Source organism: Melospiza melodia, chromosome Z (genome assembly GCF_035770615.1).
Source record: "Melospiza melodia melodia isolate bMelMel2 chromosome Z, bMelMel2.pri, whole genome shotgun sequence".
NCBI lineage: Eukaryota > Metazoa > Chordata > Aves > Passeriformes > Passerellidae > Melospiza > Melospiza melodia.
Genome location: NC_086226.1, coordinates 59,571,492 through 59,599,433, shown reverse-complemented (window position 1 = coordinate 59,599,433; position 27,942 = coordinate 59,571,492). Strand labels below are relative to the sequence as shown.

General features: G+C 42.5%; 2 protein-coding genes and 1 long non-coding RNA gene across 4 annotated transcripts; 2 read left to right on the top strand and 1 right to left on the bottom strand.

Annotated features, from left to right (window-relative positions):
• Nucleotides 1-62: 62 nt before the first annotated feature.
• Nucleotides 63-3,500, top strand: LOC134432051 (uncharacterized). Its single transcript, XR_010031201.1, has 3 exons — nt 63-222; nt 328-381; nt 1,745-3,500. It is a non-coding gene; the product is annotated as an uncharacterized LOC134432051 (long non-coding RNA).
• A 3,121-nt stretch (nt 3,501-6,621) lies between these two features.
• Nucleotides 6,622-21,062, top strand: NFIL3 (nuclear factor, interleukin 3 regulated). Of its 2 annotated transcripts, none has more exons than XM_063181461.1 (2): nt 6,622-6,707; nt 17,074-21,062. In XM_063181461.1, exon 2 carries the CDS (start codon nt 17,265-17,267, stop codon nt 18,636-18,638), a length of 1,374 nt encoding a protein of 457 aa, XP_063037531.1. In that variant the 5' UTR covers nt 6,622-6,707; nt 17,074-17,264; the 3' UTR covers nt 18,639-21,062. The 2 variants fall into 2 exon arrangements, with proteins under 2 accessions (XP_063037531.1, XP_063037532.1); XM_063181462.1 differs by lacking the exon at nt 6,622-6,707 and adding an exon at nt 8,471-8,489.
• A 3,958-nt stretch (nt 21,063-25,020) lies between these two features.
• On the bottom strand, nt 25,021-27,303 carry LOC134432284 (uncharacterized). Its single transcript, XM_063180821.1, has 3 exons — nt 27,178-27,303; nt 26,233-26,284; nt 25,021-26,114 (listed from the first exon to the last, which is right to left on the bottom strand). The coding sequence occupies exon 3, from the start codon at nt 26,093-26,095 to the stop codon at nt 25,166-25,168; it is 930 nt and encodes a 309-aa protein (XP_063036891.1). The 5' UTR covers nt 26,096-26,114; nt 26,233-26,284; nt 27,178-27,303; the 3' UTR covers nt 25,021-25,165.
• Between the last annotated feature and the right edge of the window lie 639 nt (nt 27,304-27,942).

Here is a 27,942-nt window from a genome sequence, read left to right as displayed (position 1 = left end):
TTTCTTTCCCATGCCCATTTGTAGAGGGGAGTGATAGAGGCAGAGGGGGCTTCAGTGTGTGCCTGGCATCCATCCAGGGTTACCCACATACTGTTGTATGAATCCATACAACAATCTGGTTCAAGATCCATGATAACTGACTGTTTATTACCACAGGTACAGTTATTAACACAGGACATTCTTCAGGTTAGGGTCCATCCAGCTCAACGCATAAACTGTCCTGTAAGTAATAAACGCTGACACCCTTCTCCCATGGTGAGTGTCTTGATGGCTATGCCACAAAAGGCAAGCTCACTTTTGCTCTTTTTGTCTTTTCTTGCATATTAGGCCACTTTCTACTGACCCTCTGGATGCCAAATCTACAGCTCTACAGCTCAAAAGGTAGGAAGTCACTGGTGCAAAAGAGCTTTATACCAGCAGTGGTTGGTAGATGCTTCTCCAAATGTCTGTCAGACAAAGCCCTGCTCTGGACTTGAGTTGTAGCAGTCCCAGTTTGTCATACCTCTAGGTCCCAGTTGGACTCATTGGCAAGAAAGATACTTCCCTTCTGCATTCGTAGAAGGAAAAACTTTATTCACCTGAGCATGTTGAGGATGAAAAGGAATTACAGCAATGTAATGTCTCATTCTCCTATGTTACCAAGCAGCAGAGCAGAGAATTTCAGGAACAAACCTTTGAATTAAGATATCTGCTAACCTTTAAATGGTAAAGACCATGCAATAAAAGCTGTTGAACAGCCAAGAGCATGCTTCTCAGTAATCTCTGCTAAAGGTGTTTTGCAGACTCTTTACAGTTCTTGAGAGAAAGGGTCTAGGACTAAGAATTACACTTCATTCTCTCAATAAGGCTGTAATTAACCTGTTCAGTGCCTGCACAGCTTTAGTGTACAATAACCATAAAACAGTAGTAGAATCATTCCCTGCACAGAACAAAGGCTTCTTCTTGTCCTTCTGATAATCATAGCTGTGTGACAAACTTTTTATAGTTGTTCTTGTCTTTAAGTTTACTATTCAAATTTTTATTCAGTAGAGCACATTTCCAATTATTTTGCAAAGTGTAGCGGTTTCACCAAATGATTCACTGATAATTACTGTGATAGGAGAGCCAACTGCTCAGTATGTTAATATGCATTTTACTATTCTTAGTTGTTATGGTGGCTGTAAAAACCCATAGTGAGATGTTTTCTCTCAGCATCCTATCTCAAAACACAACATCATAGAAAAATATCTGTCCCCAGTGTCTTTCTGCCTGCAGTGGTCAAGCACACTGATTTCCAAACATCTTGGTAAGCTAAGCGAGGTATATTTCTTAAAGATTTAGTGCTGTAATTGAAGTCAGGATTAATCACAAATGTAAATCACCAAAGTCAGTGGGATGACTAATGTGAACAAAGATTAAATGGCAAGACCAAGTCGCAACTGTGTTTAAGAAATGACTGCCAAAAAACCCCATCCCACTGGTTTCTTTACACATTTCTCACCTTGGAGTATGACAAATGAAGCAGAAAAATAGATGACTAGAAAAGTAGCAGTGAATAGTGTTAGGTCATATTGAAAAGATTCTGACTAAGAATTTTGACTTTCCCTTGTCTTGGCTCTGCTGGAGACCAGGCAGTGAATTTTGTGACTTTTATTATCATTTTTTGAGTAATCGCATTTAGATGACTAACTGAATGAGGTTTGTGTTAATTCTGTCATTTGGGAAACTTTTACGCAAGACACTTTTATTTTGTTTTGGAGGTAAGATTGATCATATCCACATGGACAGAAAACTGTTTAAAGGGAAAGCGTGAAAAGGTGTTGGAGGGAGTAGTTTGCCTGCTTCTGTCACAAAATTTCATCTGCTGGGGCTTTAGACAAGATCCTACCAGGCGTTGCTTCAGTTGCTGCAGACCAGGAGAGCCTCTGGACATAAAGGATCTTTGGTCCCTTCTAGTAGAACTGATCTTACTTCTCAAGAAATCGTCATTTCACAGCAAAATCCTCCAAATTATTGGCTTGTCTCATTTAATCAGAGTGATTCAAAAGTCAACAGCTCTGAGTAAGTACACATGTGAAACCCCACTGGTCCTTGGCAATTTCTGAGCAAGGTGCCACAAAGTAGAAGCTAGTGTGGAGAGCTTGTTTCTCCATCCTGAAGCAGTTCCCACTGTCAATGACCTGACACTTGTCTCCTTCCTGCGCTGTTGGCCATAAGAAATTGCTGATCTTCCTATCTGTGTGTCATCTCCACCTTCCCTTCAAATCAATGTGGGTGTAAGGTGTGCCTTGCCATCTCTGTCACTCAGAGTGCCTACTGGCTTTCCTTCTCCTGTGTTTTTATGTGGTGCACTCCAGATTTCCTACTGATCATATCTCCTGTTCAGTCATGGGAAGAGGGAAGCTAGAACTCATTTTTTTTTTTTAATTTTTCTCTTCAGTGATATTCTTAGCATTTCCCACCTTCTAGATGCATACTATACACTTCATAAAACGGCACATTTTCACATTCTTGAGGGCTTTCCAGTGATTTTTTTTTCCAGTCTAATATTGAAAATGAATGGTGTTACATGTTTCTACTTTCCACAACACTGGCAGCATTATCTCGAGAGCCTCAGTAAGGACAGTGCTGTACACATTAGTAGTACATGTGGTCATTAATGAAAAGAACATTTGAAAATACTTATTTTTGTGTTTAAAGTATTTAGGTGAAATCAGATACTTCCATCAGTCCTGGAGATATTGCTGTTCCTGATATTGTCTCACAATCTAAGTGGGTAACACGCTCTATGGGCAGAACTGGCATTTGTGACATAAGAAACAGGATATTTTTGTTTACTCTTAGACTTATCTAAAATACTTGAACCCCATAACCTTCTTAGTTTGTCATACGAATAGCCATGAAGCTTTAAGTAGACTGTTGCAGTGCAAAAGTATAATGTAAATTTTCTTTATTAGTCCATGCCCTTATTGTGAAATTTTTGGCGTTTCTTCACACTTAACAGTTCCAGTAAACATTGCCTCACGTCTGCCTGAGTTACAATGTGAACATCTATTTCTCTCGGGTTTGCTTTTAGCAAGAGTACATTACAGCACAAATATTTTTCCAGAACAGTTTCCACAAATGTTCCCAGATGCATGGAAATATTTTGATTAATACTTTCAACTGTAGTCAAATGACTTGCCTTTTTCTTTAGTGCATTTTATTCCTGTCTTTGATCTTTTTAAAATCACAATCTCATCTATTTTATGGAATTTTCACTACTGCTCTTCTTGAGCAGAAAGCCCTGGAGGAGTCAGTTAGTTTCAAACATTTTTGAGCACTGATCACATTAAATATATAAAAAGATTGGTGAATATAGTTTTCTGTAATTGCATTGCTATGTAATAAACCTCCTACAGACATAAAGAAAGCAATATAAGAGAACCAAGGGTAACAGCAGAAGTCACCATGTCTTCAGTTAATTTCAGAGAGTATGTGTATTTGTCTACACATATAAATAAATCATTAAAATGTGTTTAGTAGAGCATAATCTTAAGAAATATTTTATTCTTATTTTGCTCCATATTTATTTCAATTACTACATTGTACTGTACGTGGACTATAATAAAAGTGAGGAATGAAAGCCTTTTTTCTTTGGACACATCGGAACTTTTATTTTCATCTGATTCTAAGTTTCAAGTTGGGTCATATTCAAAGCTGATATTATGGAAAGCCCAAGAGGCGTGGACACAACTGAATGCCGAGGTGTTAACCAATGTTTGAGATGACAGGCATTACTTCTGTTATATTTTTGTTAGTTGCTTCTCAAATGTCTTTCTAGACTTGCATGTAGTACTATGACTCAGCGTAGCCTTAGAAATTCTCGTTAAGCCAAAATCAGAGGTAGTGTTAAGAGAGTTTGTCATGTAGCAATAAATACCAATGAATTCTAAAGGAGTTGAAGTTAATATTGTGCTGTCCAAAAGCAAGTATAAATCATACCATGCTAGAGTCAGCTGAGAATTTAGCTGAAGATCTTCATGACCTACTTCATCCCTCCAATAGGAAAATCAGCAGAGGTGGATAATCATAGAATGATTCTCTTTTTTAGTTTTCCCAAAAGCCTTAGACTCCTTTTGTGCAGAATACACAAAGCTATGTCTTTCATCCATGCTATTTTTTTCTGTATCTCAGGAGAGGGGGAAAAGTGGTGAATATGTTCCTTTAACCACATAAGCATTCAGCCCAGCATCCCACCTTATTCCTGAGTCTGTCAAGTGCCCACTGTAAGATTTGAAGAGTAAGACCAGATTTTGCTGTAAAAGGTTAAGACTTTCCTTTACCAAATAGAGGTAATGTAAAATATATAATATATCTTTGCTACTAATCTGGGAGAAAGATCAGGTCTGTTTTTATGGCTGATTATAATTAGTGACAAACATATAAGCAAATAGGTGACCAAACTCCATCTGGAATATTATTTCCAAGACTGTCCTCCCACATAGGAAGGATATTATTCGCCTTGGAGACTTCTTTCTAGAATTCTAGAATTTCAACAACCTGAGTCATGAAGGCAAATCTGAACTACTGTTTTGCTTTTTTTTTTTTCTTTTTTTTCCCTTCTAGATATGAGAGTTAAAGTTGTTAAAAGTGTATGCCCGGGATTCATAAGAAAGCACTTATCACAGTGAAAACAGTATGTACCATTTAATTAAAAAAGCTGCCTGAAGTTTCAGGATTTACTTTGGCTTCTGACAGTCCTGAGAACTCAGGGCACTGGACAGGTACAGTATGTGAGGGACATAATGTGTGCTGCACAAGACTCCTCACATAGGTTCTTCAGTGTGCCTAAGACCTTAAGTAAGCCACCAACATTTATGAGCAAGCAGGTCTTCAAGCTTATTGCTGGATCTCATGTCTGACATTTCCAGTAGCATGCCAACTGTCTCTGCATATCTGTTATCCACTGGCAAGTGGAAGCATGGGAAAAAGCCCTGATTGTGCAGCCTTCAGGTGGAGGCAGTGGTTGATCTCGGACTCCAGCTGCTTTTGAGTCCCCATTTCTGTTACAGTGGGCTCCATAGTCTGTTACCTTTAACAAGGCTGCAATATGCTAGATACTAGAAATAGGAAAGGAAGAGGGGTAAACCAATGTGAGCAAAGGGTATTAGACCTTTCACATTAACTAACCCATGAAATAATCCAGAAATGGATTCAAGGCACTTAGATCTTATTGTGGAGGGATATTATGGGTTAAAACACTGAGGGCTAAGATAAACAAAAAAATAGACTAAATTTGCTTTCTGTTAGGTTCGCTTTACTCCAGAGGGCTATCTCTGTTGACATATAAATACAGGATGAGAGAGTAATGTACCAGGATAATGTGAGGACTATACTATTTCAGTAAGTCTTTAACAGAATGAAATCAGGAATCATTTACGTTCTGGAACTAGGATTTAATAAAGAAAATTTTCTGTTGTCTCCATAAATTTTACTTTGGAAAGAAAAAAATAAAAGAGATGGATATACAAATCTTCTGTGAGGACAAAAAAAGAAGAAGATACATATCTCACACCCAATCAAACGTGCGGTTTCAAACCCATTCTGGGATAAGAACTGGATTTCTTGCTGGCAATGTGTCACTTTCTAAAACGGAGGTTACAGGGGGCAAAGCAGCAGCAGGCTCGGCACGGCCTCTCCGCTCACCGGGAGGCAAGGCTCGGGCTGCGGGGACGGGGGCTGCTGCCGGGGATCGCCGCGGCGGGGACACGGCACCCAGCTTCCCAAGTGCGTCCCCGCCTCGGCGCTGCCGGCTCGGAGGCGAGGGAGGAGATGAAGCAACGCCACCGAAATCCTTCAGCCTTGACGGCCACGAAGGCCGGCGGACAAACCTCGGCGCCCGCGGAGCCCGGGCCAGGCGGTGCCCCGGCAAGGCCGCCACGGGCTCCTTCCCCCTTGCCATTTCTCTCCTCCTCGTCCTTTTACGATTATCACCCCTGCTTTCCGCGAGTGTCAGCAGCGGTAGCGCGACCCGCCGCCGGACCGCCCGTGCGCGTGTCGAGGCGGCGGGTACGCGCCTCGGGAGCGCGGCTCCCGCGTCCTTGTTCGATGGCGCGGGGACGGCGGGTGCGAGGGCTCGGTTCCCGCACGCCACGCAGACACACCCCCGTAACGCCGGGCACCCCGGCACCACGGCGGGAGCCGAGGCGGCGGCGGCGCGGGGCGGGGAGGCGGCGCTCGGGCCCCGCCGCGCCGAGCGGAGGCGCCGCGCCCCAGCGGGCGGAGGCTGCGCGGAGCGAGCGCCCCCCAGCGCGCTGCGGCCGCGCCGGTTACGTAAGCGCGGGCACCCCCCGCGCCGCCCCCCCCGCCCCCGCCGGCGGTTATGCAATCGCAGCACACAGACCTACTGTACCGCGCGCCGCCCCGCGCACCGCCCCGCCCCGCCCCCCAGCGCTCCCATTGGTCCGCTCCCGGCGGCGCTCGGCGCCGATTGGCCGGTCGCGGCCGCCAGTCACGGCGCGGCGCGGCCGGCATGCGGGCTATGAGCCCCGCGCCGCGCAGCCCTGACCTACTAACACACATCCCTCCGCGCCGCCGCCGCGCGCTCCCGCCCGCCGCTCCGTCGCCGCCCGCACGGCACGGCGCGGCACCGCACCGCGCCCGCTCCGCTCCGCCGCCCGCCCGCCTGCCTAACCCGAGGACCGGCGCGGGGCGAGGAATGCTCTGCGCTCCGCGGTGCGCTGCAGGTAGGAGGGAAGGCGCGCGTACAAAGTTGGGGTGCCCGCCCGGTGCTTCTCTCTAGCTTCGGGCGGGGGTCGGCTGCTGCTTATGAGGAGCCCAGCCGGCTCCGGCCGCCGCCGGGCGGGGAAGGGTCCATCGGCAGCCCCGTTCTGCGCGGCGACGGGCGGCTCGGCGGAGGGGTGGTGGCGCGGGAGGCAGCCCGGGAGATGCCGGCCGACGGCTCTCGCTCTCGGGGCGTGCTCGTTGCTGGCGTGCCGCGCTGCCCCCGGCGTGTCCTCGCAGCGAGCCCCGGGCAGCGCCGCCGGAGCGGTTCTCCCGCATTGCATAATGTGCCGGTGGGGAGCGGAGCTGCCGCGGCGGACGCCGTGCGGGGCGGAGGGCTGGGTCCCGGGCAGCGCCCGCCGTGCCTCGGCCACAAAACCACCGGGAGCTGCTGCCGGAGCCCGCCGGCCAGAGCCGGTCCTCCTTCGGGCGGCGTAGCGGCATGTTGCCTGCGGGCAGTCGGGATCAATGGCAGCGGCCCGGGACCGGGGCTGCGCTTGTCTCAGCCAGCCCTTTCCGTCACTTTTGTCGCTGTTTTTTAGGCGCTGCGGGACCGATCGCATAATAGTTCCTGGAAATGTTGCATTATGTAACCACAAAATATGCTGGCAGCGGGGCTGGGAAGAGGGAGCTAATTATGCGATTTTATAATCTCCCTACAAAGAAACTAGGACAATCTCGCCCCGAAAAAAAAAGCCCCCCCCCCCCCAAACCCGTAACTGTAACAGGTTTTGTTAAAGTGTGTTTATTAAGGGAAGTAGACAACTGGGTAAGTGGGGAGGCGAGGCGCGCTCGCCGGCTGCGTGCCGGGTGCCTTAAAACGAGATTTGTGTTGGGTCTATATTTAGCCCCTTCGCGTTTTAGCAATTGTGGCTTCATGTGCTATTTCTGGTCTTTTCTCCAGAGCCGTGCGTGTGTAAGACGTTCGAGGCATTTGCTCGGATTTTTAACTCTACGCCTTCGGAGGCGTTTTAGATCAGGCTGTATTTATTTTTTTGAGGGAAGGCGTTTCGCCTAGACGCCGTGGCATCTCTCCGGTACGGGCTTTCAGTGGGGAAAAAAAAAAAAAGGAAAAATAATTTTTAAAAAACGAACCAAACAAGACAACAGACCAAAACAAACCAAACAAGAACGCCTTAAATTAAGGAAGAAAGGCGTTTACGGGAGATCTCAGCCGCGCTGGACGGGAGAGGCAGAGCCGTCCCGGCCGTGCCTTGACGGGCTGGGGGCCAGGTGCCGCGGGCCCCCGCGGGGCGGCAGCGGAGCCGGGCTCCGGGGGCGGCCGCCGCTAGTAGGTCAGTGTGACAGACCCGATGGGCGGTGGAGCGCAGCGGGTGCGCGGAGCCCGACGAGTCCCTCCGCCTTCTCCTCCCTGAGGCTGGCGGGGGTCGCCGCTGCCTCCCTTCCCCGGCGGCCGACGGGGCGCGGCGGCGGCGGGCGAGCGAGGGCTGGGGGCGCTGGCGCTCCCCCTCAGCCCTTTGTTCTGGGCTGGGGCGGCGGCGGCGGCGGGGGGGCGGCGGGCTGGCAGCGCGGGGCCGAGCGGGCCGGGGCCATGCGCCGCCGGTCACGTAGGGGGCCGCGGGCCCAGCCTTTGTGGCGGGCGCGGTGCGGGGCCCGCTGTGGGCGCCGTGCCTGCGCGGCTCGGGCCGCACCGCGCCCCGCGGAGCGTCCCCACCCCGCTGCCCATCACCCCGCGGTGCCACCGCCGCCCGCGGGCGGGGATCGCCAGACAAAGGCCCGCGCAGGTAGGCACGAGCTGAGCGTTTTCTGTCGTTTCTTACGTAACGAACGACAACAACATCGTAAAGGGGGGGGAAAAAAATCGTCATTGCCCAATTCTGTATTTTTTTTTCCCAAGTCAGTTTGGCGTCGCAGTGGCTGTATGTTTTGTACTCTGGGCCGGCTTGTGCTGTGTCCTCGATAGGAGCAAATCTTGAAAGTTGCTGACGAAAACTTGCCTTTCAAGATGAGGTGATATTTATTTTATTTTTTTTTTCATTTTTAATTACTAAAACTGTTCTCCAATACGTGAAACTAACATCACCGTGCTTCTGACCAAAAACCTCCCAAATGAGTACCCCAGCCACAGGCTTTCTGTCCATTGTACCTGCTATATAAAGTAGCAGCAAAGTATGTAAAAATGTAATATTCTCGGTAACTGCATAAACTTTTCTGCTACTTGATTGTCGAGGCCAAGTACAGCCTTGGCAGTGAGGCTCTTCTGGAGTTACTGTTGGTGTTAAAAACAACCCCCCCTTTTTTTTTTGTTCTTGTCCTTGTAACTTGAATGATTGCACTTAGTTTCGTTATGTTTGCTCCAGTGTGTATGTAACCTACTTTGAGTTATCTTTGCCCTCTTCAGTAATTAATTAAATCCAGAGCCTTGCTTGAGATATTGCTATGTGCATTGATTTTATGGTCCTTATTCAATCAAAATGTTGACTTTGATGGGAAACTCGAATGAACAAGGATGTGGTGTCTTGGCCCAAAAACCTGATTTAAACCGACAAGTTCAAGTTCTACTGAATAAGGATTGTTAATAACATTGGCACTAACAGTTGCTGTTACAAAAGTTCTCACTTTGTAGATGTCTTTGACTGTTTAAATGCTAATAAGCTTTAGAATATTCTGCTTCCACTTTAATTTACTTTATATTTTTAAATCGTGTTCCAAAGGACCCTTAACTAGCTTTCAAAATATCCAGCTTCCTGAATTTGCATCCAAAGCCTCAAGTTTCTGCTGTTTTGGTGGGGGTTGTTTTGCTTTTTGTTTTGAGATTTGAGGTGGGAATTTTTTGTTTTTTTTGTTTTTGAGAAACTGATGTGAAGGTGTCAAGAAGCTAAGAGTCTTCCCATGGGCAGTATGAACTTACATGACCTCCAAACAGCTTATCTCCTTCCTTAAGAAGGAACAGTATTTGCCTTGCTTTGGATGAAATGTATAGAACATACAGACATTCTGTCTATTGCAATAAAGTCAAAAGAGAGTGTGAGAAATAACTGAGCACCATGCTGCTTTTTTCCAGTCCTTTATCTTGGAATAAAACTCTTAAATAAAATAAACCTTTAACTCATTTCAAATTGACTTATTTTAACAAATAGTTATGCAAACTAGGCTTATGCAATAGTTTTTTTCCAGACGGCAATCTCACTGCTGTTATAACATCACTGTGATGCAATAATATGAACAATAAAATCCTCTGTTTGAGTCTTATTACACACTGTTAAGCAATGTATCTGACTCATCAGCTTAATTGACTCTTCTAGGTGACCTTGCCATGATCATTACAGCCAGTTATGAGATATAAATGTGCTTAGGCTGTGTAATAGAAAAAAAATGCAAATAGATGGCCAATCCTGCAGTCCAATCTAAAAGAAAATGACAATTGATTTCCGGGTTAGTATTTTACAGTATTAAAGCCTTACCTTACGGTATTTGAAAACATTTTTTTGGTAGCTACAAGATAATGTAACTGTTAATACTCGTGATAAGCATGACTGTCAAAAACAAGATTGTGTAAACAAGGGAATACTTAGTCTTGACTAAAAATGTGGTAAAAGCTGTGCTATTAAGAAATTGTATTGTAAAGTAGATCTGAAATAAGTCTAAAGCCATCTTTGATACCTTGTGGTTTTTCCTAATTCACTTGTTGAATTGATCCTTGTCCAAAATAGCATACTATGAGATTGGATTTTGTGACATATATTAAATATATATTCTATTAGGAAAAAGGCCTTATTTAGATGTGGCTTTTCCCCCTTTCTTGAGTTGCTCCACCTGGGTGTAATTTTCAGTGTGTCCTGCAGTATTTGAATAATTAACCAGTTTTTGCTATAGAGGTGTCTGCACAATAGCTGACAATATAGATGCCAGTGCTGCAAGACTTCTCTTTGCAAGTGGAATGCAATCCAACAAAGAAAATAATGCTCAGCATGGGCAGTGGTCTGGACCATCTCACAGAATTGGAGCTCTAAAGATTGCTATTTCTCTGCTCTGTCTGCTGTGAGTGGTAGATAACAGCAATTTACAGCTAGCATTTATTTTATATATTTACTTCAGTTGTTATATAACAAGATGCATGTTTAGAGCATCAGCTGGGATTAATTGACATAATTCTGCTGCCTTTAAATAGAGCCATATAAATTTAGGTCAGCTGAAGGTCTGGTCCATGGTTGGCATTTTAAAAACACAACTCAATAATAGAAAGCTATTTGTTGTCAGAATAATTAATATTTGATTTTATGGGGTTTTTTAAAAATGGTTTGTAACTAAGGGAAACCTGAGATTGTATTTCTAGAAGATGGTTGCTATTAAGTTATAGCTTTTCACAGTCTAGTTCTTCCTGCTGTCAAGTAGCTATTGAAATGAGAAACATACTGTCATAGTATTGTAACTTCAGTAACAGTTGTTTCTACTGAGGCTTTATTAAAATACTGGAAAGTGATATGGTATTATTAAATTGCATATTTACATGTGTATACTATATATATATTATATATATGGAATTAAATATGTACCCAAGATATATTTATTTCCTCCTCAGTTTTAAGTTTTTACCTGGTGCTGTCAGTAATATTCTTAGATCTTGTTTTTCACCATTTGAACCAGAGCAATAAATAGCTTGTTTTGGGAAACATGAACAGATCTGGGAGAATCATACTGTCTTCACAAGGAAATAAAAGAAAATTTGGGGCAAATTGGCATTTATTAAGCTTCACTAGCCTTTTCTGAATAATAGCTACCCTTAATGTATGTTTTGTGCTCTCCAAGTAGAAATTTTATTTCTGTAATTTACCTTCGGTAAGCAGGCCATACTTTAATGAGTTAATTTGTAGTTCTTAAGATAAACTGTAACTTAAGTAATTTTTCTAACAAAGAAAGCCTTTTGTGAAAATTACATATGGCATCAGCTTTCTGTGTACAGTGTGGAGTTGGGTAATATGAATTTGCAATAGTATTTCAAGTTCCATGATAATCTTACTTACTTTTTCTTTAAATTTGATTGAACAGTGTCATAATAAATGATTTTGGATGTGTCCGATGGAATATATTTTGTGGGCATATTCCATTTTTTCCCTTCAATGACACGATCAACATTTTAGCAAAAGTGGGTCATCTTGTACAAAGTTATCATCATCAGTGTTCCACTGACCTAATTACACACTGGTCCTGAAACAGTAAGCACTAAGCACTTAGGATGTCCATAAAGGAGAAGGAAACTGCATACAGGAGCAATACTTCTGTATTTCTTCATGCTGTTGTCACATATTCGTGGTCCCCATGCGTATTACTAAGTAACAGCAGAAATTGGTGGCAATGTTCCTATTGTAAATGCTCTTCCCCTTTGTGACTGCAGATAACCTGTCCATCATAGCATAAAATGCAGCCACCTAGATTTTCTCAAAAAGTTTTAACTTCATTTGGTCATCGTTGTCTAGACCCTCTGGCCCACAGATCTATCCCAGGGATATCACTATTTCAGTGTATCCAGCATTAAAGCTTTTCTTTAACAGGAACATGAACTCACAAACTGTTACAGGTAATGGGCAAGGAGGAGTTCAGTGGAGATTGGAAAGACCCTGGATTTCTGGATTATGACAGGTGCAGAGTTTCATGGCATAATTTTTGTCCGTGGAAAGCAGTAGAGGTAGAGTATCTCCAAAATTTTTCAGCAGTGTTTAGGGAGGCTGTGCATGCACTACCTGAGCTTAAACTCAGCTTCCTGTCCCATGTGTGTGATGAAAATGATATTTTTTCTATACCTCATAAAAGTATTGAGATAGATAGCATCTGGTTTTTGAATACTTTGAAGATAAAGTGCAAGATATATCTTTCAATTTTCCAAAATTTGGATGGCAAACTGGTAACTTTTGAATCTATGAACAATTTCTGTAGTAGTTTACCTGGTATGCAGCCAGATTTTCTAAATTGATAAACTGGGGCAGAAGGGTGGCCGTAATATAATTAAAGATACCTATGCAAAACATGGAAAACATCAACTGAAAATAAGCAGGGACATTAAGACTAGCGTAATTGTTTTTCTAGAGTGTGCCATATAGTGGTGGTGATGATAGAAGCATGTTTTTTTTCCTAGAACAAAAGAAGCTATACGTAACTGTTATTTTCTTCCATTTTTAAGGACTGATACATATTCCTTTTGTAGACACAATGATACAAAACTGAATTGTGTTTGAGCATCCAATGCTAGAAATGGGATTTCATTTAGTGTGATAGAATCGCTATCGAAATGCTAGAGCTGTACAAGTAAACAGTCATTTTATCCTAGGATATGTTTGAAAAATTATGCTTGGAAATAGCTTGAATTATTTTGCTAAATATAATTGAAAGCATGCAGTTAGTCTATGGAGAAGCTTAGGTACATGAGGAGGCCCCCATACATTCTCTAAAACAGAAATTATTTATGTAACTAAATTACACAGAAGAGAGCAAGCTTGTGGCCTTGTCCTCCAAACTTTGAGACCTTTCCATTATTACAGTGTGAATATGTAAATCCTCAGGATCAGATCTTGAATATGCCATGTTGTCACTTCAGAATTTTTTGGAGTCCCATAATATTTGTGGTTTCTGCGTGCATAATTTTTTGCTTCAATAGCATGAGTCCTATACAACAGTCTCATTAATACTTGGAGCTGTGATTGTATTCTGCTTCTGCTGAAGTCAATGGCAAAATTGCTGGGGGAGCAAAACTGGCTTTGTAATTAAGTTAATAGGGTCGAGTGTTATTACATTGTAGAATTGGCACTCAATGCCATTAACATCAACTAACCAAATGTTGGTTTTATAACACTTTATGAGGGAGTGATAAAGCAATTGAAAAATTAATCATAAGGGAAAATATTGGAATTTGAAATGTAGTCAGAGGAATCATTACAGTTCATTAATTTATGTTTAAATACTCATGTTTTCCAATGGAATTATAAAATGTAAGTGAAGTGAAGGGAAATGGCTGGTTCCATGGAAGGCATGTTGCCATTATCATCAGATGGAATTTAATTTGTTTACAGATTTCAGCATTGGGCCGATCCACATGAAGAAGTATTATTAAACAAAGGTTTTGACTCCTGTTTGTAAAACCACAGTTCTAGTCACCATAATAAAAGTGCTCAAGAAATACAGAAAGACTTAAAGATCTTTCGTTGTTTGGTTTATTGACAAAAGTCATGGCATTAGGTGTGACTGCATAAATAGCAAACCCGTATGACTGTGTCAGTGGGTTACATATCTGTCTTGACAGCTTTACTGATGGACTCTGGCAGAGAGGAGCAAAGTTGAATATTGCATGCAAAAACATGGTCGTTTTGATACACGCTTAATATTTGCTGTGGATTGCATGCTACTTACATTCTGTCTGTTTGTGCCAGGAACAATGTGTACAGGAGGGAGACTGGCCAAGACAGGAGTTAACAGTGCTACAGTGAGCAGATTGAGCCATTCCAGTGCACAGTCTGCAGATGTCCTGTGGAACAAGGGACGTGAACTCTGCAGCTGGTTGGGCTAAGTTCAGCTCAGTGCCAGTCTTAGGCTTGCAGGAGGATATTTGGACATGCACTTGAGTTTTTATCTGTCAATATGGTTATATTGATGAACTATGTCATTAGTCTCCATTCACTTAGGGAAAAAACAACCCACAATCCAGAAACTGTTTTGCTAATTATTATTACCATTATTAGTATTTTTCCTAGACCACAGTGTTGGACAAACACTGAAGTGGAACAGCTTTGAGCTGGAGACCATACTGATAGACACGATCCAAATTCTTACCCTGGTACAGTCTTGTTCAAGACTAAACATTGCTTTTATATCCCATGGAAATAAAAGATGGGAATATTACAGGTGAAGAAAAAAAGTATTTAATCGGTGTAGGTATGGTTTTGTTCTCCTAAAATATCCAGTGATTCTATAAGTACTTCCTGGCTTATGCTACCATTTCAAGTAAGAGTAGACTTTTTAGGCTCTATGGCACATATATATATATATGTGTGTGTGTGTGTGGTAATAATAATGATGGCATGCATATTAATGTGTGTTTTCTGGGAGAACAAATATTTTTATTTGAGTGTAGCTCTCTGGTATTGTCAAATTCAGTAAGAGATGTGGACTGATAAGGGCATGAAATTTCACAAAAGTTGCTTTGAGCACTCTTTGCTTAGGTGAGAGTTGGCTGAAATATATAGTAAGAGACAAGTAATGATTTCATAGGTATTGATTACATGCTACAATTTCCTGCTGCATGCCGTGGAATGTGTGTGCTACTGGTGCAGATGAATACAGTGATGGTAGTGGAGACTGTAGTAGTCCCAGTTCTACAGGATAATGAAATTAAATCCCAGTATTCTATTAGTGTAAAATGATGCTACAGAGGCTGAATATTCTACAAATGTGACAAAAGGTCAAGTGGCCTTGTCTTCTCTCTTTTTTTGTTGTTTTAAAGTTTCAGCGATGATTTTTTGAAGTGTTGAGTTACACTACGTTTAAAATTATATACATATTAGTTAAATAATTGATTCCCTGAATCAGTGAAGTGGACAAAGTGTCTATACACCTACTTCAGCAAATCAAACTGTACTGAAGATTTGGAGAAACAGATGTTGCTTTGCTGTAGGGTTCATTTTTATTTTTAAACCTGATCCAGCTCCTTCAGTCTTGACAGAAAGCACCCTTTTGACTCCACTTGAAATTTTGGATCAGGGTCTAGCTATGTAACTGTTTGTGTACTAGAGGTACATTTCTTCTTTTCAAACATGACTATTTGCGGTGCTGCTTTTGCATTAAATTATTAGATTATGTCTTTGGTGTGGTAGGTGTCTAACTCGTTTTTTCATTAGGGCTGTATTATCAAAGACAAATAGTTACATGTCAGTAATTAACCATGGATTTTAGGAAGTTCTACTTAGTTGTTCTATTAAATGTGTTAATTTTTTCATGACAGAAGAATTGGCATGGTTTGATGGAACAGAACCCAACTTGAAACCTTAGTCTTTATGACCCTGCTTAATTGTTACTGCATCACTCATTCCACTTTGCCTTCTGGAAAAGACAAGAAAAACTGGCAGAATAAAATTAATTAACTATTTTATAACTTTCTTGACTGATAATGTTACAATTAGTTTCATCAGTCATTGTAAAAACATTCCCAGTAAATAGAGACATTAATCTGAAGTGGCTGAGTATTTAATTTTTTTGTTTGTTTTCTGGTCATACAGACAAGAATGATTGCTGACTTGATAGCCAGTTCTCAAAAGCACTTGGCATACTACATTCTTTTCACCAGGAACATGATTGACTGTAGAAAATTATATACTAAGAAGCTGTGTATAAGATCAAGACCAAGTGATCTTAGCATTTTTGCATTAAAAGGCACTAAATAAGACAAAGGCCAATATAAACTCTTAAGTTCATATTTAATTATTAAAATGTCTGAAGCTAAAGGTTAAGCTAATTTTTATTTGTTAACGGTAACACTTCTGGGTCTAAACTTTTAGTTCAATGTGAATACTGTTTCCTGGAGGTGTGCATGCCTCAATGGTATTAAACTTAACTTTGACACTTTACAACTATTTGTCAAATGCAAATTTTTAATTAAATGTATTTTTCAATATGGATTTTAACATTTTTTTGTAAGATACTAAAAAATTATATAATTTTAAAAAATATTTTTAGTTAATTACTTTCCCAAATTATGAGTGTGAACTTGCTAGTTAGAATTAATATGATGGATACAAACACTTATAAATATATGTATATATTTATAGGATTCAAAAGCAGCAATTAAATGCATTATAGATAAGCATTGGATGATGGATAATGGTGGTACTTTAACACAATAGAAAGCAATCCTTCTTCTCTAAATCAGCTTATATTATTTTTAATCCTTGAAGGACCCAAATATATAGCATTTCTAAGTCATACACCACAGCTGTTTTCAGAAGAGATGGTTTAATGTGGAGCAGGATACTTTGCAATGCTGTTCATCATCATGCTTCATGTCCTGCAGTTTAAAGTGTTGTAAGGTTTTAGTTTGGCCAGTGATGTCATGGAAGATTCTGTGACAGCATTACTGTAGGGCCAAAATTCAAATGTTTTTTAATTGATTCTTCCTTGGATCATATAATATTTGTTTTGGAAACAAATCTGCTACCTCTAGGTGTCATGAAATTTAGAATATCAGTAGTTTCAGTGTTGAGCTGTGTTCATATCACAGCAGGTTTAATGAACTAAATTCTTGTATAAAATATTTGTCAGTAGCTATTTCTGTGTGTTTTGATCCAGAAATTCCTAAATAGTAATAAAATTCTCTATTTATTTCAGGTTTTTAAGAAGATTCCCTTTGAATCTGCTAAGAAAATTGGTTCTAGACAGACTTTTGTCTGAGATTATGAAAGAAAAGGAAGAATGTGTGTGGATTTAAAATTTCTTTATTTATCAAGTTGTGGAGTGAGAAGTACTGGGGAGATAGCTTGCTCTGTTGCTTATTGTAGATCTTCTACAAATTGTTTCTGATGCAGCTGAGAAAAATGCAGACCCTTAAAAAGGAGCACGGACCTGTTGACACAAGTGGCAATGTGGACAAAATCATGGTACTTAAGTCGACCTTAGCAGAAGTATCTGAAGAATTGTCTACAAATGAAGATATACTACTTACTGAAGCAAGTAGTGGAAAGAGCAAATCTTCAGCTTGCCGGAGAAAGCGAGAATTCATTCCAGATGAAAAGAAAGATGCTATGTATTGGGAGAAAAGGCGGAAAAATAATGAAGCTGCCAAAAGATCTCGTGAAAAGCGACGACTGAATGACCTTGTCTTAGAGAACAAACTAATTGCACTGGGAGAAGAGAATGCCACTTTGAAGGCAGAGCTGCTTTCATTGAAGTTAAAGTTTGGTTTAATTAGTTCTGCGGCCTATGCCCAAGAGATACAGAAACTCAGTAGCTCAACAACTGTGTATTTTCAAGATTATCAGAGTTCCAAATCAAATATTAACTCATTTGTAGATGAACATGAACCATCTATAGTTGGTAGCAGTTGTATTTCTGTCATTAAACATTCTCCTCAAAGTTCAATGTCTGATGTATCTGAAACATCAACTGTAGAGCATACCCAACCAAATCGTATACAAAACAACTGTAGAAGTCCCGAAAATAAGTTCCAGATTATAAAGCAGGAGCCCATGGAATTAGAGAGAGAACCAAGAGATGACAGAGGTTCATATAAAGCATCCATATATCCAAACTACATGGGAGCTACCTTTAATGTGTACTCACATTCTCCTCCTCTCTTGCAAGTTAATAGGTCCTCCAGTAATTCCCCAAGAACGTCAGAAACTGATGATGGTGTAGTTGGAAAGTCATCTGATGGAGAAGATGAACAGCAGGTTCCTAAGGGTCCAATTCATTCCCCAGTTGAACATAAAAATGTTCATGCAACAGTTAAAGTTCCAGAAGTGAATTCTTCAGCTTTGCCTCACAAGCTTCGAATCAAAGCCAAAGCCATGCAAGTTAAAGTGGAAGCAATGGATAATGACTATGATGCCACGCAGAAGTTGTCGTCACCCATTGACATGTCCTCAAAAAGACATTTTGAGCTTGAAAAACACGGTGCGCAAAACTTGGTGCATTCTTCTCACACTCCTTTCTCGGTTCAAGTGACTAATATCCAAGACTGGTCACTTAAACCAGAACTCTGGCATCAGAAGGAACTCAACGTTAAAATTCAGAGTGGTTGCAAAACTGGAGTTGTTGAAATAAAAGACAATATCTACAATGTCTCTGAGTCAGAGAATCTCTATTTGAAGCAGGGCATAGCAAACTTATCTGCAGAGGTTGCTTCACTTAAAAGACTTATAACTACACAAATCTCTGCATCAGACTCTGGTTAATTTACTACTGAAAAAAGGCTTATTGTTTCAAAGGATGTCATTTGCAGTAGATCAATATGTTTTGTATGATGCTGAATTTTCACTGGACTTGTGATGTCATTTCACTGTAATGTTCACATAATGTCTGATTGGTGTCTTTTTGTGCACAAATTATTATGAAGACTAGGTTGTGCTATGATCACTATGCCTTGAGTATAGTCAAGTAGCCTGTACAAAGGCTGTATATAGTGGACTTTAATTTCTTTTTGTTCTACTACAAAGCGTGCAAGTTACCAGTTACAATAAAATATTGGTGACAAACATAGAACATTTACTCCAGTTCAGTTGATTTTATGAACTTGTAAATAAGTTGTTAATTAAAAAACTGGGTTTTTTCTTACACTGTGCTCAGCTTCACTTACATTTTTGGTTTTTGCAGCCTAACAACCAAATTACAATTTACAACACATGTAATCCTTCTGGCCACCTTTTTCCTTAACATGTTTTTTAGAAGAGAAGTAAAGTGAATATTTATAAATGAAACAGTACCAATTTATAGCCTTAGCCTTCTTTAACTTATTTCTTAGTAGAAATTAACCAAAAGCCCTGCAAATTCTAACCCAGTAACTAATATCAACAACCTTTTTTTTTTCTCCTTCAATCTCAAATGAGACAGTAATGAGTTTCCTGAATGTTTTAGTGTGACAAACAATTTTTCAATATTATAACTTGGTGTTTTAAGTGAAATTAGTTAAATCAGATTTGTGCATCTGCAAAGTTTTCAGAGCCTTGCAGTGACACAATTGGACAGCACCATCTCTGCCAAGGGGTGGCTTGCATCTGCAAGGGGTGCAGGCATGGAAAGTCAACCCCTCTTGCATACCACATTCTGTCCCTGGCAGACCATGGGCCACCTGTACATGAAGTATAAGGCTACTGGATTTGTAAACTCTGAGCTCAGCTAGGTAAATAGTTACACAAAGGCTAGGCAATAGCAGTTGCAGAGTTAAAGATCATCTGCTATTTTCGTTCCCAGAATGGGACATAATGCAATTATGCGTGAAGTAAGTCTTGCCAGCAATTTGTCCCTGGTTTCAATGGCTTAATTAACTGAACTGGAATACCTTGGCTTGCTAAAGGGCATTTTGCAAGAGCTTCTGAGATGTAAAATAGAGGCTGTGTGAAGAACTGCGCAATCTAGACACTGCTAGCCCCCTACAACTTATGCGGATGATGAGTTCTTCACTTGATGACTGGACAGGGCTGTGGTGCTCTTTGTCTTTCAGAAGAGCCATTGAACCATGGAGTCTAGAATTGTATCACATATCCTTGGTTCGGCTTACCAAAATCTTTCATTTTAAAACTAAAATTAATTCATAAACAGTGCATAAACTTGGCAGAGGTTCTTTTCATGATACTTCCCCCTTCTTTTAACGTACTAATAAATCAGACTAACAAATAAGCTTTTTCTGAAAAGGCTTTTTATTAATTGCCATACTGTATGATGAATTGAACCTTTCCATAGGCTTAAAATACTAATTAACAAAACAATATGTAGGTATTGTTTTTTTAAATTAATACTTGACTTGAGTGAGAGGAAGTTTGTCAATTTTTTGGGGATATGAAGAGGAGTCTGAGTCACTCCTGATAGCTCTGAAGCTTGGTCCAGCAGTCAAGGCAATGGCAGAACTCCCTGATGTCAGTGAGGACAGGATTTGATTCTGTGCCTTTTCAGGAACTGATGATTCAGTTGTGTTCTGGGAGGACCTTCGCACAGAAATCACTGGTACTTTCTGAGCTTTTTTGAGCCTTCTAACTGCTGTGCTGTATTTGTGGCATTCAGAGTTGATAAACTGCTATTCTTTTTTCATGCCTTAATAATACAATAGACCCCATAGCTGGGCTCTGTATGTATTTGGTAATTAACATAGATGACATTTCAATGTTACTGAAAATAAGCTCAGGATTATTGCATGAAATGTAAAAATTTGCATTGAATGATGGGGATATGAAACATGAGGCAGTTATGGCTACTGTCTCCTTGCTTGCTAAGTATCTTCTGTAAGCAACAATAAAATTCTTTAAATATTTTGCATATTATTTATCACATGTAATGTGTTCAAGGAGAGGACTTAAAACTCTCAGTGTTGCCATCAGTGTAAGCCTAGATCTATTGGGTTTTTTTCCATTTCTTGTTAGAATTGTTTGTCATAATGGAAGAATGTTGTCCTCTTTCTAGCTCATTATATATTTTGTGTATCTGTTTTGTGCAATTAATACTTAACAGTAATGATGTAGTTAATTTGTTGAAGGATGTCATTGCAAGAAAGTTATAGCATGGAGCTTAGGAGCACAATCAGATGTTATTTATACTCCCTTTATACCTTAGTGTTATGCTTCATTTGAAGAAAGAAATAAATAATTTGTCTTTTGTTCAAAACCAAATCTAACCTACCACATGCTTTTCTATTATGTTCATCATCACAGTCCAACACAGGGGCATTAATTTTGGTTGATGACCAGTCTTCCCGAGCTGAAGCTGCTGTTTTTCCATCTTATACTTGGAATATCTTTCGCATACCCATTAAAGGTACAAACTGCAAGAGTGTGGGTGGTACATGCAAAGCCCCATTATTGGCTACAGCTGCTGACTCTGAGCTGCTCAGTTGCAGTAACTGTGGTGTAGGTGGCCTCCTCATGCAGTGCCCTCATCCTGCTTGCCCAACTTTAGCCTGCTTCCCCTCGGGATGTGAAATGGGAAAGATGGAGTGTCAGTCGCCCTGTGGGGGTGGGGAGGGAGAGAGTGCGGTGGGACTGCCCTGCTCCAGCCTTCAGCTGGTACACAGCCATCTGAGGGTACCTGACAGCTGTGCTCTTCCAACTGCCCTCCTTGCACTGCAAGGAAACATGATCAGCTTCCATGGAAAAAGTATCCCTGGCTGGCCATCTAGTCTCTCAATGGGACATCAGAAGGTTGGTTTTGAGCACAAAATGGACTTTATCTAAGTGTGAATAAACTGGCAAAACATCCTCTAACTTACTAAAATTGTTGTAAACTCAGCAATTGACAAAACAACATGAAACATGGCAAAAGGGGAATCTTTCTCATTTTAGTGTCTTCAATTACAAATGTTAAGGAAGGCCATATACAGAAACTGGTAATTCTGAGACTTCTCAGTATAAATTCTCTTTAATGATAACTGTTAGTGTGAAGGGCTTCATGGAAAGTAAGAGAAGTCCGAAACGTGACTGTTGATTAGCAAGGTAAACTTTATCATAGTGATATCAACTGGTGGCTAATTACCAAAGCAAAGTGTGAATACAGCTTGTTCATTAAGTTTGCCTAACTTAATTGGGTATAAACACAGTAATATAGCCCCATGTTCTATCTGTCAATGCCAATATATGCCCATACATAAACTGAGTCCAAATGTTATGATTTCCTGAATACTCTGAAATTTCTATCTTCAGTGAAACTTGCATATTGCATGGGATATATTTACATTTTGTTAATATTCTGTACAGCCCAAAATGCCCTTGTTCAAGAACCTGAGACAGGTAACTGACAATTCCTGATTATTCTTCTCTTTTTATTTTCTCCCTAATGTCTGTTTGGGTAGTTTATGAGACCAAAGCCACCTCTGTGAACTTAAATGCAAAATTGTGCAATAAACACATTCCTGAAGTTTGGTTAAAACAACCGCTAAAAATCTTTTCTACTTGCTAGTACATGAATATGCTGTTGAAAATTGTATACAGTGAATTTAGCAAGGAACTCTGAGAATACAATTAATATGGACTTTATTATTACCATATTGTTTGAAAAATACTTTGATAGTTTATTGCACCATACAAGACTGGTAACTACAAGAATGCAACAAAAGAATTTTTGGTATTTCTTGCATAAGAACGAGTAACATATTGTTCCATTTCAGTGCCAAATCAAAAGTTAAAAACACCAGGCAGAATCCTAGGGCTTTTAACTCAGTGTTAAGTTCTACTTCCCTTGAAGCAGACTTTTTCTGTGTACAATAAGGCACTCATTCAAGAGAAGTAACATTTCCCGGATGGACACTTTACAGTTCCCTCCTGGCACAAACTCCTAGTGATTGTTCTATCTGTAAGGCTACCTCTCATGACAAAATAGTGATGTATAAGTCACTTTATACATATCACTGGAACTGTAGAGAATTTCCTCACTACAAAACAGAAGGTACCCAGATACTCAACTATTAGTTATTCAATGACAGCTCTAGAAGGTCTTGGTGACTTAGGAGCAAAAGGTCAGAGAAGAGGCACAGTATTCATTTGCTTGGAAGAGTAAGTGTCAAAAGACGTTTGGTTTCAGGACTCCAAAAATTAGTGGGAATGCTTCTATGCTTTTTATTAGTTGACCAGCTACTACCCATGCCCTGATCACAATGCTGTCACTAGAGTTGTAGTAATTCCCTCTGAAACACTATGGAGGTCCACAGGATTACAAACAGAAGTGCCTGGGAAGAGCACAGGGCATGGGACTTTGCCATGATTTGATGTGGGTTCGTCTCCTGCATGCAAGCATCCTCCCTGCTTCTAGTACATCTGAAAGAGACCTTATCTGAAAAAGCCTGCATCAGTCCAAACATTCTGAGGAAGCTAAATGGCCATCTAATACTACCAGCATTCAGGTAACAAGGTCAGTATTTCCTCCACCATCCCTCACTCCCCTGACAAGTCAATGCACAACTCAAAACATTAGCCAGCTGTTAGACCTTTTCATGTTATTCAGATTCTTAGATGTGCAAGTGGGCATCTCACTTAATGACTTACACATATAAAACAATCAGGCTACCTCACTATCTGTATGTGCCAGCGTTGGTATCCATTATGGTACATTCTGAGGCATGATGCTAAACGAGCTTCTAACAATCTGGACCTCCAAAAATTATCTTAAATTTGGTATATAAATATACTGAGAACATAATGCATTCATTTCCATGGCAGTTCTGTTATGAAACCCTGAAAGCTGAGACATTAATGCTTTGTATAAAAATCAGAAAATATCAAAGTGTAATATTATATCACACCTAAGAGCTGAAAATATGGTAAAATGCAATGACCTTCATTGTAGCAGAACACTCTTTTCCTTTCTCTGTGTTCTTGACAGTATAGAAATGAATAGATAATACATGTGCTCAGTAAAAGACTTGGTGACGTATGTTCTATAAAAGCCTCATGGTTAAAAATGTGAACAAGCAAACATATTTGTGTAAGCAAAACTATATTGGACAAGTGACAATAACAGACAACATATATGAACTATCAGTATTGCATGCAACTGGAAGGAATTGTTACATTTTCTCATTTTCTGTAATGAGATTACTTAAGCAATAAGTTCTTAGCTTTTTCTTTAAAGAATATTTATGTCACTGAAAATAAACAAAGAGGGAAAACACCACTTATTTGATGATTGTCAGGGACCTACAATGATAATCTAGTCCCACTCCTTCACCATTTCAGGGCTAACCAGAAGTTAAAGCCCTTCATGTAGGGCATTGCCCAAATGCCTCCTTTTAAGGCACAGGCAGGCAGGGAGCTTGTTTCAATGTCTGACCACACTCTCTGAAGAAATATTTTCTTAAGTCTAGTCTGAACCTCTCCTGATGTAGCTTTGAAGTATTCCCACATGTCCTGTCACTGGATCCCAGGGAGAAGAGATTAGCAAACCCTCTCCACTCTCCCTCCTCAGGAAGCTGTAGAGAGCAGTGAAGTCAGCTCTCTCACCCCTCAGCTCTTTCTCTCCAAACTAGACAAACACAAAGCTTTCAGCTGCTTGGCATCCATCTGGCACAGGCAGGCTCTCTCTAAGCAGAGCAGAAATACCAGCACTGTGGCTAGATCTGGACCAGCAGGGGAAAACCTGTGCTGAAGGGCAGTATGGGTGCCTTGTCCTGGCTGCTCACCAGCTGTCAGCCTGATGCATGTGCCAGTCCGGCATTGTCTCTTCCCAGGGGCTGGGCTTTACACTTCTCCTTCACGAACTTCTGGGGGTTCCTGCCTTGGCAGGGTATGACCCTGGGTGACACAGAGAGCAGCACCAAGGCGTGACTCCAGGCAGGGCAGGGAATTGGTCACGGCCCTAGCGAGGCTGCACTGGGCAGCACAGGCTGGCAGGAGAGCAGAGAACCAGGATGTGGGGGCAGGGGCTGGCACTGGAGAGCTCATGAGTGGCCTGGGGTGATGGGCTGTGGGGCACAATCGAGACCTGGAGATCCCCCTGCTGGAAATATCTGCCCTGGGGCTGGCTACAGCAATGGGCCTGCAGCTGGCCATTCATTACATGTCTGATAGGAGAATAAAAAGGACAGAAATGGCACCTGTCCTGTTAGTAACACTGAGACTTTTTTTGAGTTTCCATGCATTGATTTTATTTGGATAGCTGGATATGGGGGACTGGGAGCCCTAGAGGATTGGTGCATGCCCCAGCTGGTGGCTAAACCCTGAGGCATCCTCCAAAGTCACAGATGCAGGGGTGGCTGAAGAGTCCCCAGAGCCACTTGCCTGCCTCTTCAGAGGTCACCATGGCCCTTCAGGAGAGGGGTCACTGCCCTGTCCGGAAGTGGAGACCCAGGAACAGACTCCTCTGGCTCCTCCTGGGGCTCTTCTTGCTCCAACAGTGATGGTAATGGGTACAGAGGGGTAGCTTCTGAAACCCCCATCCATGGCAGAGGAGGTGGTGTTGGGCACCTCATCCATGGTGCATCCTGCAGGGCTGTCAGAAGGGCTGGCACCTGGGCAGGGAGGTAGGGCTGGTGGGTGAGCAGACGGCAGGCCTCCCTGCTGCACTGGCGCACCGCCACACGGATAAGCTGTTGCACAAATGTCGCCGCATGGTTTTGGAGGGAGACCCCCAGCATCTGGACCAGCTGGTCTTCATCAATTCCATGGTTGGTCAGGATGTCCAGGACAGTGCCCTCCACGAGGTCTGCCTCCATCCAGTTGTTCCTGAAGATCTGCCTCAGCCTCGGTCGGACCCAGAGCACTAGGGCTTCTAGGAGGCATGGGTGGTCCCGGAAAAGTACCATCCATTCCCCAGGCTGGAGGCTGCCCACAGGATGCCTGGGCACTCCTTCTGCAGACCATGTTTGGGATCCTCCAGAGAAATGGATGTCAAGGTATCTGGGGTCTCCTCTCGCCTGGTGGACAATGATGGATGGTGCCTCAGATAATGTAATTACATGCTCTATGTAGTTATTTTCTGTCTCCATGGAGTGCAGGATGGATAGAATTCTCCTCTTGCAGAGGGGGCATTTGGGTGTGTTCTCTGCCCACTGCAGGATGCAGGTGTAACAGAACTGGTGCAGGCACGGAAATATGTAGCTGATGTCCTTCAGGGTGTCCAGGCAGATGGGACAGCAGCTGTCCATCTCAGCGGCCATGCTCTTCTCTGCAGTGGCCTGAGGGGAGCTGGGGTTATGAGTTTTCCCTTTCACCAGCATCGTATCAGCAAGTTTTACTCTAGAAGGGGAAGAAGAACTACGGCTATTGCCTGGACCCAGAAAGAGTGATAGAAATGCCCTGGTCCTCAGGAAGGAAAACATCTCAGCTCCCCAGCAGGTTTCACCTCCCAGCTCACCTCTGCTGCTGCAAGTGCACCTCCTGGGTGTAGATGTCTCAGATGCCTGAACCTGGCAGGGAGGGAGAAAATCCTTCAATGGCTCTGGAGTTGAACACAGAGAGCTGCAACAAACAACTCTCCCTGCACAATGACATCAAAGACCTCACTCAGCGCTCCAAACCTTGCCAAATGCTCAGGAGGAGTCACAGATTGATAGGATGATTTGGGTTGGACAGGGACCTTCATGATCATATGGTTCCAACCCTCCTACCATAGTCGGGCCACCTTCAACTAGAACAGCTTACCCAGGGCCCCATCCAACCTGGTCTTGAGCAGTTCCAGGGACAATATCCACAGAATTCACAACTTTCCTAGGCAACCTGTTCCAGTGCCTCATTACCCTCACAGTAAAAAATTCCTTCCAAATATCTAATCTAAACCTCCTCTCTTTTGAACTCATTCCACCTCATCCTGTTGCTTAATGCCCTTGTAAATAGTCTTGCCTCATCTAGGGTGTAGGTTCCCTTCAGGTACTGAAAGGCTCTGATAGTCGCTCCAATGCCACCTCTTTTCCAGGCTAATATATCCCAATTCCCTCAGCTTTTCCTCATAAGTGAAGTGCTCCATCCCTCAAATCATCCTGGTGGCCTCCTCTGGAGTGACTCCAACAGCTCCATGTCCTCCCTGTGCTGGGAGCCCAGAGCTGGATGCAGGTTCCAGGTGGGCTCTCCCCAGAGCAGAGCAGAGCAGAGGGGCAGAATCCCCTCCCTCCCCTGCTGCCCACGCTGCTCTGGATGCAGCCCAGGACACGTTTGGCTCTGTGGGCTGGGAGTGCCCATGGCTGGTTCATGTCCAGCCTCTCACCCACCAGCACCCCCAAGTCCTTCTGGGCAGGGCTGCTCTGCATCTGTTCACCCTCAGCCTGTGTTGATACTGGGGTTTGTCCTGTCCCAGTTGCAGCACCTTGCACTTGGTCTTGTTAAACCTCATGAGTTTCCCATGGCCCACTCCATGAGCCTGTCTAGGTCCCCCTGGATGGCATCCTGTCCTTCAGATGTGTCTGGGCATGAGCTGGCTGGGTGAAACTTGGTGCTCAGCTGTAAGCAGTGAGGGACGTGGGTCACAATCCATCCTTCAAGGGCATCACAATCCATCTCCAGGTGATATCACAATGGTACCATCAACATCCATGGTACACCGTCTCAGAACATGCATCTGGGATTACCTCTACACCAATTTCAACTTCATTCCCTTCATTCCCCACCTTATTCTCACACTGGTGTTGCAAGACAGTCAGTTACACTGAGGCCTTGGCTGTGCCTCCCCAGAGTCCTGCCAGTTTGCTCTGGCCATGACAGACATCTCCAGGCACATGAAGCATGAGGGCTCAGTCAGCAACAACTTGTGCGCCCCTGGGAGGCTGCAGGACAAAGTCCCACAGGCTCTCCACACACCCCACAGTGCTGGCCACCCCTTTGGTCTCTCCTGCTTTCTCCCATGATGCCTCTCAGGCAGCATTTGCCGTGCTCTGGCATTTGTTCTTCTACCTTTGTTCTCTAGCTGGAAGGAACTAGGGTGATTCCCTCTGCTCAGCATGCATCAGACCTCATCCAGGCACTGAGTCCTCTTCGGGGTCCTGGAGGCAGATTCACAAATAAGATAGGCTCCATCCTTTACAGTAAGGATGCTCTGTGAAGCCACAGCTGGTTCAACATGGAGCAGACAAGG